A 17,130-nucleotide genomic window follows, 5' to 3' on the forward strand; every position below is an offset into this window, starting at 1 on the left:
GTTATGAAGAATCTGACATTTCAAGAAATTAAGTTACCTGCCTAGATGATTTAATTGAAGTAACTGAAGAACAAAATCTAAGCCTGTCAAAATCTTGATTTTTTCCTAAATTTACACATTTTCAATTTTAAGACAAAGATAGTTTTCTTCTTTCAGAATTGCTCTTACAACCTTCACGAACTATCCTCACATATGGTAATGCAAGAAATATTTCCATCCACCAATCTACTCCATAAGGGGAATAAGCTGGGAGAAAAAGAAGTAAGTACAGATGAGCTAACCTTGTATTTGTTACCTTGTATTTGTTGCTTAATTTTAGGATTTTTGAGGGGGTTGAATCATTTTATTTAAATTTTAGCATCCCAGGGATACCTGAGTGGCTCAGTCCTTTTGGCATTCTGACTTTTTATTTTTGGCTCAGGTCATGATCTCAGGGTCCTGAGATCCAGCCCTGTGTGGAGCTCTGAGCTCTATGTTGATAGGGGAGTCTATTTCAGATTCTCTCTTTGCCTCTCCTCTGCCCCTCCCCTTGTTCTCTCTCTCTTACTCTATAAATAAATGTCTTTATAAATAAATAAACAAATAAATAAATTTTAGCATTACTGAATAAAGATTGTTACAGTTATTGTTTCAAGGGTATTTTATAGAATCACAGAATCTTTGGAAGACAGGACACTTATTGCATAAATCAAAACATAATAACAGATTTTTTATCACTCAGTATTCTATTAGTACTCAATTCAGATCAAAATATGATAACTTTTGGCTTAAATGTAGTTGTCTTTTTTATTTTCAATTAGGTAGCTTCATCATTTCCTAAAGTCATTTTCTCAGTCCCTAGTCACCTCATTATTGTTCTTATCATTCTGTTAAAACCTTCCTCATTTTCTATCGATATCACCTTCAGTATTATCTAGAAAACATATTTTGAAAATCTCCTTGCTAAATGTCTGATCTCTCCACAGAGAAGGAAATGTAATTTTCTTTATATGTTCTGGTTGGCATAAAAAAGATGACTAGTCAAAAGTGATTTCAAAGCTCAAAAGCTATCAGATTGAAATAATCACTTTAACTAGATATAGCATGCCCAAGAAAGCTATTGTAAGAGGACTAAAAACTTCAGAGAAAATTATATAAACTTGAATAATATTCAGTTGGTTTTATTGTTCAATTTCTTCCTTTCTGTTCCTCTTTTTAAAAAATATTTCTATTGTAATGATTGCAATGTATGATAAAATCCACTGGATGTTAGTAAACTCTATCCTATAGAGTTTGTCCATAATAAAAAGGTTCTCTTTTTGAGAATGACTCACTGACAAAAAAAAATATCATTTCATTGTGGAAACAACATTAACCATCCAGAGCTCTAAGTGATGAGCACAATTATACAATTAAGTTAGTTGGCTATAGTCCAGACTTTTCTGCTTCATTATCGGAAATTTCTGATCATATTTTAAAAACTTTTACAGACTTACAGTCCCTGAAAAATGGAGATAAGATTTGATGCTAAACATTACATTTAAAGGAAATAAATGGAAGGAGTGTATGCTACTATAAGTATCAGCAAGTGGACTAAATGTTTCTAGTCTCCAGAAAGAAACAAATCAGTGAAACACGCAATACCACAGAGATCGCCTTCATCAGACCCATCTGGACAGTCCCTTCTCCCATTGCAGAGTTTCTCTGGCTGAAGGCAGGCTGAAGTGTCATTAGCACAAGGGTACTTGGGTGGTCCACATAAAAAACTGTCACAATCATCTTCATCTGACTGATCTTCACAATCGATATCTCCATCACATATCCATGCTTTATTGATGCATCTCCCTTAAGAAAACAGAAACATCATCCATTTGATTGTTGTAATTAAGTCACTGTCATAATGAATAGTCATTACCATCTTCAGTCAGAGGCAGAACTATGTGCTATTACCAAGAAATCTATTTGCTGATAGTCTGACAGTTTATTTTCATGACTATTTGAATAGGTCTCACACTCCAGTTAAAATGATCTTAAAGTTAAAGCCACGATATTTTCCTTGGTTTCAAGTTATTGTCTAGCTCTATTAATAAAACAACTTGTGGACTAATTGAAAGCTTCATTATGATACTTTAAAAAAAAAAAAAACACTGAACAAGCATTTTTACGTAAGTCACTTTTAGAGACCTAAATTCATGTACATATAATTTGTGATTTTGCAACCCTAAATTAAAGCAAATGGTTTATTTCACAGGAGAATAGGTCTTTCTGTTTATTATATTCATAAGCCCAAGATCTCTAACTCTTCCTCACACCTAGACATGTGTATTCCTTTTCATAAAATATAAATGTTATTAAACATCTTGATAGCTAAGGTCTATACAGACAGGTGTTATTGAAATATGTTTTTCTTTATTGACTTTGAAAGGGAAAAGAATGATTATTGTTTAGCCAGCAGTTTTCAAAAGTAATAACATGAAACACAGAGAAAGCAATGGCCACTATCTATGTCAATCTTTTTTCACTCTAAAATTTTACAGAATGGTTATGTTTTTCTTCTAATTAATTCTTTTCTAGATTATGCAATGTTAAGGTATAATGTAATTAAAAAATGGACTTGAAGATAAATACTGGTTATTAGCTGACTGCATACCAACAACTCATAAAAGGAGTAGGGCAAATGAAAGGGAAAAGAAAAATACCAGATTGTGTATGTCAGAGTCTATATATTCAGATATCTATGTCAAATTTAAAGGTTACTAAATTTTAAAATAATCAAAATATTGGTGAAAAGAAGTTTTATTTGCAGAAATACATAAATAATTTTCCATGCTATGAAGTCAAATGAGAAAAAAAAGCACAAATCATCAGTTCCATAGTTAATATGAATACATTTCATAATCAACATTAGTTACTGATGAAAACACTCTTAAAATAAGAAATGATGGGGCACCTGGGTGGCTCAGTCAGTTAAGCAGCTGTCTTAGGCTCAGGTCATGATCTCAGGGACCCAGGATCCAGCCTCACCTCAGGTTCCCTGTTCAGCAGAGAGCCTCCTTCTCCCTCAACCTCTGCCTGCTACTCTGCCTACTTGTGCTCTCTCTCTATTTTTCTGTCAAATAAAATCTTAAAAAAAAAAAATGATGGATCCTCCTCTCTCTCTGCCTGCCTCTCTGCCTGCTTGTGATCTCTCTCTGTCAAATAAATAAATAAAATCTAAAAAAAAAAAAAAATGATGGAGATTTCACTATTCAATTTTATATAAATGGAGAAACATTATAAGCTTTGCCTTTACATCACAAATAAAACTAATAATGTTATTATTTATATTATCCTGGAAATACTATATAATATAATTAGATAACAGAAATAAGTGAGGTATAAAATTAGAAGAGTATTATTACGTGCAGTTAATAATCAAATAATCATAAAATCAATAAAAACTAAAAATTATAAGAAACTAAGAGTAAAAAAAGATAGCTACTTTCAAAAATTATACAGGAATCTGTAGGTTTTATATCTCAATAGACTATAAAAGAAGATGGATCTAAAAATCTATCATAAAACAAAGTATTTAGGTTAACTATATAATGTATATGCTATATGTATATATGCTATATGTATGCAGAATGTATATGCTATACATTCTCTATAACTATATAAGAAGTATAGAGAATGTATATACAGAAAATTAAAAAGTGTACAAACAAATCCAAAAGAAGTCTTGGATAAAGAAGTAATTTGGTCTTAGAGAAGCTTTATATCTGTAAAATATTTCCCTAAAATAATAACAATATTATTACAATCCTATAAGCTTATCCTAAATTTAAGAAAATAAGAATGCAAATAACGTTTGGAGTTTTCATGAAAAAGAGAAGAAATTTATGAGTAGGACTGTAAATGCCAACTATTTAGAAGTATTTTGAACTAAAAATAGTCAAAATATTTTTAACAGAATATCAATCAACACATCAACAATTGAATAGGATAGAAATATCAAGTACTCATCTACTTGGTATATGGTTTTAATATACAAAATAAATACAGATAATGGAATTACAAAATTGGTGATGTAAGGAATACTGCTTAGCCATCTGGAGGGGAAAAAAAAAGGCTGAATCTTGATCCTTACACTAAAACATGATCTAAGTGGATCAATAAAATCATTTTATTTTATTTTTTTAAAGATTTTATTCATTTATTTGACAGAAATCACAAGTAGGCAGAGAGGCAGACAGAAAAAGAGAGGGAAGCAGAGTCCCTGCCGAGCAGAAAGCCTGATGCAGGACTCCATCCCAGGACCCCGAGATCATGACCTGAGCCAAAGGCAGCAGCTTAACCCACTGAGCCACGCAGGTGCCCCAATCATTTTAGAATAACAATGATAAATGCATACACATTCTAGAACAAAATAGATATGAAAACAAAACAACAAAGACTTGAAATAGTCATTACACATATCCAGAAAATATGAAGAACAAATTTGCAAACAATCTCATAAATACATTTGATTTCACATTGCAATATAATATAGTGGGATATAATCCCACTATAAATTCAACACAAAGAAATTAGAAATTAGAAATTTTCAAACTAGAAAAATTTTTATTATATGTGGAAAAGGGACTTTATTTAAAATATAGAAGGGCTATTACAAATAAAACAAAGATCAAAAAAACAATACAATTGTAAAATTAATGAATCAATAGTGACTTACAAACCTATGACGACCAAAAATATCTTTTAATGAAAAAGCTAAATAAGCCATTTGATATATATTTTTTCCTCTGCCAGATTGGTTTGGTTTAACAAAAAAGAATAATAGATAGAGATTTGACAAGATTGTAAAAAACATCCCAAATATTGAGGGGGCTTCAAAACAGAATAATTTGTCTAGGGCAATCTTACAAAATCTAACAAATAAAAAATGCATTAATTCTTCACCAGAGTAATTCTAATTTTAGATGTTTTCTTATTAACAGGTTTGCCAAAATGCACAAGGATGTATTATAAAGACATGTGTTGCCACTTCCTATATACTAGCAAAAGACTGAAAACAGCTTAAACTATTATTGCAAAACTGGTGACATCAATTACAATGCATCCATGTACTGAAATTACACATTTGAGTGAAAAAGAATGAGAGAATTTTACTCAGGTAATATAACACAATATCCAAACAGGAAGCAAGATGGCAGAGGACCTGAAATGACATCAGGTCCCAGGAGTTCAGCTAGATAGTTATCAAACCATTCCAAACACCTACAAAACTCAACACAAGATAGAAGCACCAATTCTAGGAACAGAAAATCAACCATTTTCTGGAAAGTAGGGGTTTGGAGAAGTGAATCCAAAATGATGGTAAGATGGAATGCAGGGGGAGGAGCCAGCTCCTGGAAAGTGATTGAGCAACTGAGCACAAAATCAGAACTTTTATAAATCAGCTCCCCTGAGGGACATCACTCCAGAGGCTAAGCAGGGGTGGAGCCCTTGCAAGGACAGTGTGGTCTCAGAACCCACAGGGTCACAGAAAGATCAGGGGCATCTGAGTATGGCAGAGTTCCCAGGTATCACAGTGGGGAAGACAACTACAGAGATGGAGCCAAGGAGTTACCTTAACCCTTGATCCAAGGCACTGTTGGGCCACTGCTCTTCGAGCAGGGACCCCACAAGTGGCAAATCTGGAGAAACCCCCTCCATCCTCCTCTGGGAGGAGTGGCATGGGGGTGAGTGGCAGCAATCTGCTGGGTTTGGACACTCCAAACATGGGTGTACACCAGAGATAGAAAAACTCAGTCACAGGGCAGGTGAGCTCAAAGTACGGTCAGAGACCAGGGAGATAGGAGGAATTGACTGCTTTTCTCTGAGAAGTGGGGCCCTGAGCTCTCAGCTCACTCCATCTGGAGACTGTGAGGCTGCCATTTTCATTTCTGTGCTCCAAAGCTCTATGGAAAGTGCTTAGGAAACAAACGATACTGAGAGAGAAGCCAAGTAGATTACTTATCCTGGCCCCTGGCAAGGACAGTGCAATTCTACCTCAGGCAAAGACATTTGAGACTCACTGCGAATGACCCCTCCCCCAGAAGATCAGCAAGAACATCTAGCCAAAAGCAAGTTCAATGAGAATAGTGGAACTCCAGAGGTAGGGGAAAGCAATGCATAGAATTCATCGATTTTTTTCCTTGATCCTTAAGTCTTTCAAAGTTAAACTTGTTAAATTTTACTTTTTTTCCTTATTCTATTTTTAAAATTTTTCCTCTTTCAACATTTTTTAACTAGTTTATCTTAACAATATATTTTTTAAAAAATATCTTTAAATCTTCATTTTATAGTCATATTTTATCCCTCCATTGTATTTAACTTTATATTTTGTATACAAAGGTTATATTTTAAAGGTTTTTCCTTTAAAATTTTGAAATACAATTTCTTCTAATATATTAAAATATACCCTAAATCCAGTACATAGCTTTGTTCTAGTCTCCAACCTGAGCAAATTCTTTCCTCTTTTTCCAACCAACTTATCTTACCAGTTCCATTTTTAGAATTTTTTTAAAATTTTTACCTTTTAGTCATATTCCATCTCTTCATTATGTTCAACCTTATTTTTGTATATATATGTTTTTCTTTCTTTAACATCTTGGGAAGTAGTTTCTTCTAAGATACCAGAATACACCCCAAATAAAGTAGGTGGTTCTGTTCTATTCACCAGTATAATACATATTTCTTTTTTTTAAATTTTTAATTAAAAAAATTTTTTTTACCCCTTTCTTTTTCCCCAGTTTTGGGTCTCTTCTGATTTGGTTACCATACATTTTGGGGGGATCTTTGCCAGCCTTTTAATATTTTATTCTCTCATTCGTATATTCCTATCTGAATAAAATGACAAGATGGAAAAACTCACTACAAAAAAATAGAACAAGAGGCAGTACCAATGGCTAGGGACCTAATCAATACAGGCATTGGTAATATGTCAGAATTAGAGTTCAGAATGATGATTATCAGTGGGCTATCTGGACTCAAAAAAGGCATGGGTATATTAGAAAAACCCTTTCTGGATAAATAAAAGAACTAAAATTTAACCAAGTTGAAATTCACAAAAGCTATTAATGAGATGCAATAAAAAATGAGGATGCTTACTGCTAGAATAAAAGTGGCAGAAGAGTGAATTAGTGATATAGAAGACCAAATGACAGAGAATCAAAAAGCGAACAAAAGAGAGACAAATGCCTACTGGACCATGAGGGGTGAATTTGAGAGATAAGTGATGCCACAATGAAACAATATTAGAATAATTGGGATCCCAGAAGAAAAAGAAAGAGAGAGAGGGCCAAAAGGTATATTGGGATGGATTATAGTAAAGAATTTTCCTAATATGGCAAAGGGATAAAGCTTCAAAATCCAGGAGGCACAGAGAACCTGCCTCAAAATAAATATAAACTAGGTCATCTAATAGTAAAACTTACAAGTCTTAATGACAAAGAGAAAATCCTGAAAGAAGCTTGGGACAAGAAGTCTGTAATATACAACAGTAGAAATATTACACTGGCAGCAGGGTTATCCACAGAGACTTGGCAGTCCAGGAAGAAGTGACATGATATATTCAGAGCACTAAATGAGAGAAATATGCAGACAAGAATACTATTTCCATCAAGCTGCCACTGAAAATAGAAGGAAAGATAGAAAGCTTCCAGGACAAACAAAAATTAAAATAATTTGCAAACCCCAACCAGTCCTACAGAAAATATTGAAAGGGGTCCTCTAACCAGAGAGAGCCTAAAAGTAGTAGACCAGAAAGGAACAGAGACAATATACAGTTACAGTCACCTTGCAGGCAAAACAATGGCACCAAATTCATATATTTCAATATTATGCCTTGAATGTAAAAAAGGCTAAATGTCTCCATTCAAAAGACACAGGGCATCAGAATGGATTAGAAAAACAAGACTCTGGTGTGGTTGGGTGGCTCAGTGGGTTAAAGCCTCTGCCTTCAGCTCAGATGATGATCTCAGCGTCCTGGGATCGAGCCCTGCATTAGGCTCTCTGCACAGCAGGCAGCCTAATTCCCTTCCTCTCTCTCTGCCTGCCTTTCTGCCTTCTTGTGATCTCTGTCAAATAAATAAATAAAATCTTTAAAAAAAGACTCTGATATGCTGTCTATAAGAAACTCATTTTAGACCCAAAGACACCTCAAGATTTAAAGTGAGGGGGTGTAAAACAATTTACCTTGCTGATGGACATCTGAAGAAAGCTAGGGTGGTAATCCTTTATCAGATAAAACAGATTTTAAGCCAAAGATTATAATAAGAGATGAGAAAAGACACTGTGTCATAATTAAAGGGTCTGTCCAACAAGAAGATCTAACAATTTTAAATATCTATTGCCCCTAATATGGGAACAGCCAATTATATAAACCAACTAATAACAAAATCAAAGAAACACATCAATAATAATACAATAATAGCAGGGGACTTTAACACCCCCATCACAGAAATAGATCATCCAAGAAAAGATTAATAAGGGAATAAAGGCTTTAATTGACACACTTGACCAGATGGACATCACAGATATATTCAGAACATTCCAAGCCAAAGCAACAGAATACACATTCTTCTCTAGTGCACACAGAACATTCTCCAGAATAGATTACATCCTGGTTACAAATCAGGTCTCAACCAATACCAAAAGACTGGGATCATTCCTTGTATATTTTCAAACCACAATGCTTTGAAGCTACAACTCAATCACAAGAGGAAAGCTGGAAAGAATTCAAGTACATGGAGGCTAAAGAGCATCCTACTGAAGAAGGAATTGGTCAACCAGGAAGTTAAAGAAGAACTGAAAAAACTCATGGAAATAAATGAAAATAAAAACACAACTGTACCAAATCTGTGGCACATGGCAAAGGTGGTCCTGAGAGTTAAGTATATAGTGATAGAAGTATTTCTCAAGAAACAAGAAGAGTCGCAAGTACAAAACCAAACCCTACACCTAAAAGAGCTGGAGAAAGAACAGCAAAGAAGGCTTAAACCCAGTAGGAGAAGAGAAATAATAAAGATCAGAGTAGAAATCAATGAAGTAGAAACCAAAGGAACAGTAGAACAAATCAACGAATCTAGGAGCTGGTTCTTTGAAAGAATTATTAAGATTGATAAACCCTTGGCCAGGCTTATCAAAAAAAAAAAAAAAAAACAGTAAGAAACCAAATAAATCAAATAATGAATGAAAGAGGAGAGATCACAAACAACACCAAAGAAATAGAAAGAATTATAAAAACTTATTATGAGCAACTATATGCCAATAAATTTGACAATCTGGAAAAAATGGATTCATTCCTAGAGACATATAAACTACCAAAACTGAACCATGAAGAAACAGAAAACCTGAACAGACCTATAACCAGTAAGGAGATTGAAGCAGTCATCAAAAATCTCCCAACAAACAAGAGCCCAGGGTCAGATGGTTACCCGGAGGAATTCTACCAAACATTTAAAGAATAATTAATTCTTATTTTCCTGAAATTGTTCCAAAAAGTAAAAATAGAAGGAAAACTTCCAAACACATTTTATGATGCCAGCCATACCTTGATTCCAAAAAAGGCAAAGACCCTATCAAAAAGGAGAATTACACAACAATATCCTTCATGAACACAGATGCAAAAATTCTCACCAAAATATTAGCCAATAGGATCCAACAGTACATTTAAAGGATTATTCATCCCAACCAAGTGGGATATTCCTGGGTTGCAAGGTTGGTTCGACATCTGCAAATCAATCAATGTGATACAATATATTAATAAAAGAAAGAACAAGAATCATATGATACTCTCAATAGATTCTGAAAAAGCATTTGACAAAATACAGCATCCTTTCTTGATCAAAACTCTTCAAAGTGTAGGGATAGAGGGTACATACCTCAATATTATCAAAGCCATCTATGAAAAAACCCACAGGAATATCATTCTTAGTGGGGAAAACTGAGACCTTTTCTCCTAAGGGCAGGAACACAGCAGGAATGTCTACTATCACCACTGCTATTCAACATAGTACTAGAAGTCCTAGCCTCAGCAATCAGACAGCAAAAAGAAATAAAAGACACCCAATTTGGCAAAGAAGAAGTAAAACTCTCACTCTTTGCAGATGGTATGATACTTTATGTGGAAAACCCAAAAGACTCCACTCCAAATCTGCTAGAACTTGTACAGGAATTCAGTAAAGTGTCAGGATATAAAATCAATGCATAGAAATCAGTTGCATTTCTTTACACCAACAGCAAGACAGAAGAAAGAGAAATTAAGGAGTCAATCCCATTTACAATTGCACCCAAAACTGTAAGATACCTAGGAATAAACCTAACCAAAGAAGCAAAGAATCTGTACTCAGAAAACTATAAAGTACTCATGAAAGAAATTGAGGAAGACATAAAGAAATAGAAAAATATTCCATGCTCATGGATTAGAAGAACAAATATTGTGAAAATGTCTCTGTCACCTAAAGCAATCTACACATTTAATACAACCTCTATTAAAATACCATCAATTTTTTTCAAAGAAATGAAACAAATAATCCAAAACTTTATATGGACCTGGAAAACACCTCGAATAGACAAGGAATCTTGAAAAAGAAAGCCAAAGTTGGTGGCATCACAAATCCAGACTTCAAGCTCTATTACAAAGCTGTCATCATCAAGACAGTATGGTACTGGCACAAAAAACAGACACATAGATCAGTGGAACAAGAAATTCCGCTACATGCAGAATAATGAAACTGGAACATTTCCTTACACCATGTACAAAAATAGACTCAAAATGGATGAAAGACCTCAATGTGACACAGGAATCCATCAAAATCCTTGAGAAGAATACAGGCAACAATCCCTTCAACCTCAGCTGCAGCAACTTCTTTCTAGAAACATCACCAAAGACAAGGGAAGCGAGGGCAAAAATGAACTATTGGGACTTTATTAAGATCAAAAACTTTTGCACAGAAAAGGAAACAGTCAGCAAAACCAAAGGACAACTAAGAAAATGTGAGAAGATATTCACAAATGACATATCAGATAAAGGGCTAGTATCCAAAATTTATAAAGAACTTATAAAAATCAATACCCAAAGAACAAATAATTTAATGAAGAAATGGTCAGAGGACATGAACAGACTTTTCTTCAAAGAAGACATCCAGATGGCCAACAGACACATGAAAAAGTGCTCTACATCACTTGGTATCAGGAAAATACAAATCAAAACCACAATGAGATACCACCCTGTACCAGTCAAATGGCTAATATTAACATGTCAGGAAATGACAGATGTTGGCGAGGATGCAGAGAAAGGGGAACCCTCCTACACTGTTGGTGGGAATGCAAGCTGGTGTAGTCATTCTGGAAAACAGTATGGAGGTTCCTCAAGAATCTGAAAATATTGCTACACTACAACCCAGCAATCAGACTTGTAGTGTTTACCCTAAAGATACAAATGTAGTGACCTGAAGGGGTATATGCACTCAAGTGTTTATGGCAACAATGTCCACAATAGCCAAACTATGGAAAGAACCTAGATGTCCATCAACAGATGAATGGATAAAATAGATGTGGTATATATATATTGTGTGCACACACACACACACACACACACACACACACACAATGAAATACTATGCAGCCATCAAAAGAAATAAAATCTTGCCTTTTGCAAAAACGTGGTTGGAACTAGAGGGTATTACACTGAGCAAAATAAGTCAATTAGAGAAAGACAATTATCATATGATCTCTCTGATATGAGGAATTTCAAAAAGGATGGTGGGAGTGTTGGGGGTTAGGGAAGGGAAAAAATGAAACAAGATGGAATTGGGATTGAGACAAACCATAAAAGACAATCTCACAAAAAATCCTTGAGGGTTGCTGACAGGAGCGGGGGTAGGGAGAGTGTGGTTGTGTTATGGACACTGGGGACAATATGTGATATGGTGAGTGCTATGAAGTGTGTAAGCCTGACGATTCACAGACCTGTATCCCTGGGGCAAATAATACATTATATGTTAATAAAAAATAATGAATACAAGAATAGATGAAAACAACAACAAAAAAAAACACAATCTCCAAAACACATCAATAAAAAAGGCCCACAAAACCAAGTGCACGGTAGGTTTTCTTACATGTTAGTAACATTTATTTAGCTATGTGATATCTAAATATTTAAAAATTTTAAAAAAATCTAAAAAGATATTTATGTGATTACCAATATCTAGAACTATAATTCCATACACATATCAATCCAAGTTTATGGACAGGTTGTCTCTACATGAACGCTTTCTGGGAGGCTGCATAAGAAATAGCTAATAGTGATTGCCTCTGGTGAAGAAGACCTGAAGTGTGGAAAACTAGAGTAGGAAAGGAGAATTTTTCATTGAACCCAGTTACATTATTTATTTTCCTTCTACCAAATTTTGCATGACATCCCCAAAATAGCTCATTTTAAAATCATGATAATGAAATATATACACGTGTGCCATAAAATTTGATAGTTTCTGCAGATGCATGATGAAAATTCTATGTTGAAATGAACTGGTGACTTACACTCCACTAGGAAATATACCTTCTGCTCCCACTCGCTTTCTTCTTATTATAGGATCCCAATTATTCTAATACTGTTTCATCTTATAGTATCACTTATCTCTCAAATCCTCCCCTCATGATCCAAGTTGTTTAACTTTTTCCCAGCTTCTTTATTCTCCATCATTTGATCTTCTAGATCACTAATTCTCTCTTCTGCCCATTTATCCTAGAAGTAAGAGCATCCATTTTTTATTGTACCTCATTAGTAGCTTTTTAAATTTTAAATTGGTTAGACTTTATTTCTTTTGTTTCTCCAGAAAGGGATTCTCCAGCATCTTGTATGCTTTTCTCAAGCCCAACTAGTACCTTTATAATTACCCTTATGAACTTCAGTTCAAACATCTTACTAATGTCCTTATTGATTAGGTCCCTAGCAGTTGGTACTGTCTCTTGTTCTTTTTTTTTTTTTTTTTTTGAGATGAGTTTTTCTGCTTCATCATTTTGTCCAGAGAAGAATAGATGAATGAGAGAAGAAAATGCTAAAGGGTAACAATGACCCCAGAAAAATATTCACTAAACAAATCATAAGAGACCAGTAACCTGGGGGCGGGGGGAGAAAAGGAAAGAAAAAAATATATGATCAGCCTGGTGAATAGAACAGAACCACATGCCTGATTTTGGTTGTATTTTGGTTTATTAGAAGAAACTGCTTCCCAAAGTTTTAAAAAAGAAAAACCCATATATGTACAAAAATAAGGGTAAAAATGGTGAAGGGATGGAATATGACTGTAAAGATGAAAATTGAAAAAGATTTTTAAAAAGGAATTTATAAGAAAAAAGAAAGAAAATAAAAGAAACAAGGAGAGAATGTGATCAGGCAGGAGACTAAAACAACGGAATACACTAGATTTAGGGTATATTTTGGTTCGTTAGAAGAAACTGTATCCCAAAATTTTAAAGAAATAAAAACTTGTTATGGGAGCGCCTGGGTGGCTCAGTGGGTTAAGCCGCTGCCTTCGGCTCAGGTCATGATCTCAGGGTCCTGGGATCGAGTCCCGCATCGGGCTCTCTGCTCAGCGGGGAGCCTGCTTCCCTCTCTCTCTCTCTGCCTGCCTCTCCGACTACTTGTGATTTCTCTCTGTCAAATAAATAAATAAAAATCTTAAAAAAAAAAAAAAAAAACTTGTTGTGCATGCACACATACACACACACGTACACACACACACATAAATAAGATTGAATACAATGAAGGGATAGAATCACTATAAAAATGAAAATTTAAAAAAATTAAAAGGAATTGATAAGATTTATGTTAAAATAGGAAAGAGGAAAATTAAAAAAAAAAAACAGAAAAAGAAAAAAAAATTAAAAAAACAATTAAGTTTGAAAGACTAAAGAATCATGAGGAAAAAGCCATGAATTCTATGTGCTGTGTTCCTCTAGCACTGGTGTTTTGCTGTTCTCTTTGATCAGTAAACTTGGTTTTGGCTGGATGTTCTTGCTGATCTTCTGGGGAAGAGTCCCGTTGGCAGTGAATCTCAAATGTTGTTGCTTAAGGTGGAATTGCACTGCCCTTGCCAGGGGCCAGGCTAAGTAATCTCCTTGGGTTTGCTCTTGGTAGCTTTTGTTCGCTGACAACTTTGGAGGATGAGAATCAAAATGGTAGCCTACCAATCTCCAGCCCAGAGATACTAAGGAATCAGGACCCCGCTCCTCCGTGTGCATTCAGAGAAAAGCAAGCAATCCGTTCCATCTCCCTGGTGTCTGGCTGCACTAGGAACTCTCCCAGCCTGGGACAAAGCTTTTCTATCTCTGGCACACAACCCCATTTGGAGTCTCCCAACCCATCTGATTCCTGCAGTGTACTCCTGTGCTGCTTCTCCCAGTGAAGGAAGCAGAGGCTTTCCCTGGATCTGCCACTTGTGGGGTCTCTGCTCAAAGAGTAGTGGTCCAGCTTTGCCTCAGATCACAGTTTAAGGTAACCCTAAGCTGAGGGCCCCTTCTTGGCTCCATCTTTCAGCCACTCTGATACCTGGGAGCTCTGCTGCACTCAGGCACCCTTGGTCTTTCTGTGACCCCAAGGGTCCTGAGACAACACTGTCCCTGCAAGGATTCCACTCCCACCTAGCCACTGGAGGGACTGCCCTCCACAGAGCAGACTTCTAAAAGTTCTGATTTTGTGCTCTGCTGCTCTACCACTTGCTGGGAGCCAGCCCCCCACCATGGTGTATCTTCCCATATGTCACCTCGGATTCACTTCTCTGTGCACATCCTATCTTCCAGAAAGTGGTCACTTTTCTGTACATAGAATTCCTGCTATTCTTTTCTTTTATCTCCTGTTGAGTTTGTAGGTGCTCAGAATGCTTTGATAACTAGCTGAATTCCTGGGGCCAGACAAAATTTAGGTCTCCTACTCCTCCATCTTGCTCCTTGCCCTACTAATTACACTTTAAAACTACAAGCTGAAAATAGGTGTTTATTATCAAGTTGAGTATTTATATACTCTTTTCTGATATACTTATAATGATATTTTCTATTGATAACTATGCATGGAAGAATGTTACAGAAATTGCAGTTTTTCCCTTTGAGCAAAGAGAAGAGGAATGCCCAAGTAACAAAGCAGCAACAACAAACAGAAATAATAATCAGTATGTTGGTATCATGACAACTAGTGAAATCACACAATATGCAAACATAAACACACATACATGCATGCGCTTGGGACATTTTAAGGACTATTTTTATTTGTATTATTTTATTTATTTATTTATTTATTTTGTTTGTTTGTTTTCAAAGATTTTATTTATTTATTTGACAGATAGGAGATCACAAGTAGGCAGAGAGGGAGGGGGAGGCAGACTCCCCACTGAGCAGAGAGCCGCACGCGGGGCTCGATCCCAGGACCCTGAGATCACAACCTGAGCTGAAGGCAGAGGCTTAACCCACTGAGCCACCCAGGCACCCCTATTTGTATTATTTTGAAATATGTAGTTTAGGATAAAAGCCAGTATGATGTCAACAGCTATAGTGAAACTAAGAAACTAAGAATCTCTGGAATCATTAGAAATTGTAATTCTTTACCAAAATAAATTTAAATGATCAATTCTAGAGTTTCTCTTTCTCTGTTAAACTAGTTTGAGTGTTTAAAAAAATAGATTTATCATTTTGCAAACTGTTTGACTCATTTTTATCTTTATAAAAGACATCATAGGTTATAACAGCATTATTTTGGTTGTGGGATACAATTGGCAATTAATATTAAAAATATGAGTATGGGTGTGTCTGAATGGCTCAGATGGGCATCCAGCTCATGTGATTCAGGTGATGATCTCAAGGTCCTGGGATTAAGACCAGTGCCAGACTTTTTGCTCAGCAGAGAGTCTGCTTGAGGGTTTCTCTCCCTCTCCTCCTCCCCCCTTGCACTCCCTTTCTCAAGTAAATAAATCTTAAAAAAAAAAAAAAAAAAAAGGAATATGGGTATGTAAAGAAGTGAATCTTTGAGAAAATTCAAATGGATTTACTCAATATAGCATAATGTCTTTCTAAATTACAATCTTTTTAAAAAATTTACACAACTGAATTTTAATACTACATGCATATTTATTTCTCTAACAATGCTGGCTTCAATTCAATTCATCAATTATTTATTGAGTGTAATGTGTTTGCCTAGCTATTGAAAAATATAAAAAAAGATGGGAAAAACAGATTTCTCATCTTATGAAGCAGTAGGTCTAGTAGTGGCAAAAGTTCTACACTGAACATATATATAAAAAGAGTAAGATAAAAGCCATATAAGGATCACAGAGTGCCATGGAATTTCAAAAATGTAGAAAATATATATGACCTGAAGGTTGAGAGCAAGATTTAGTGAGATGTTATTTGGAAAGGTGTCTTGAAGGGTGTCAGTGAATATTACATATGGAAACAGAAAAAACAATCATATAGATAGCTAAGATATATAGTCTTAATATACCTTCTACAAAATAAAAAGCAAGTAAAACATAAAAAGAGATAATTTAATAGCATGTTGAATACTCTTGCTACTCAACAGGAATGTGTCAGAGCATAGACTGTTGAAATAAATCAACTCTAAATTGATCTCTCCATTTCTGAGTGAACCCACTCTAAAATTCTATCTTGCACATGTATTCCTTGTTTTATGCTAAACTTTATTTTCTTAATACCACAGCTATATGTACAAATTTCAATCAGAACTATAAACACAGAGCCATGTATACTGAGTTTAATGGATGATTATTAATGGCCATTTTGAGTACACGGGGTTTTAGTGTTATTTGCTGAACCTAATGCATACACAACATGCAACTCAAATGTAAAGTTATAAAGTCAGGAGAGGGTGCAGAAACAATAATAAGGCAGTTTGAAGTCACAGTTTATGTAATGTTGACTGCTAATTCATGAGGTGTCTCTTAACCATAAACAATGGAGAACCATTAAAATATTTTGAGAGAGAATGTGCTCAGGTACAGTTATGAGGTAAGAGGGAGCCAAAGCTATGTGTAGAACACATTGAAGGGGAATTATTGTCAGGGGCAAACACAGTAGGTCACACAGTGAGTGGTCTGAGGGACAGATAATTCAAGT

The 17,130-nt window shown here is 35.1% G+C and overlaps 1 protein-coding gene across 1 annotated transcript in view; it reads right to left on the reverse strand.

The window, feature by feature from the left end:
* The window catches only part of LRP1B (LDL receptor related protein 1B), a 2,000,743-nt gene that overhangs the window by 714,944 nt on the left and 1,268,669 nt on the right, over nt 1-17,130 (reverse strand). The window contains exon 22 of the mRNA XM_059166755.1: nt 1,624-1,824. Within this exon, the coding sequence (XP_059022738.1) occupies nt 1,624-1,824 (201 nt within the window). The remainder of the gene's footprint in view (nt 1-1,623; nt 1,825-17,130) is intronic.

Source organism: Mustela lutreola, chromosome 3 (assembly GCF_030435805.1).
Source record: "Mustela lutreola isolate mMusLut2 chromosome 3, mMusLut2.pri, whole genome shotgun sequence".
NCBI classification, from domain to species: domain Eukaryota; kingdom Metazoa; phylum Chordata; class Mammalia; order Carnivora; family Mustelidae; genus Mustela; species Mustela lutreola.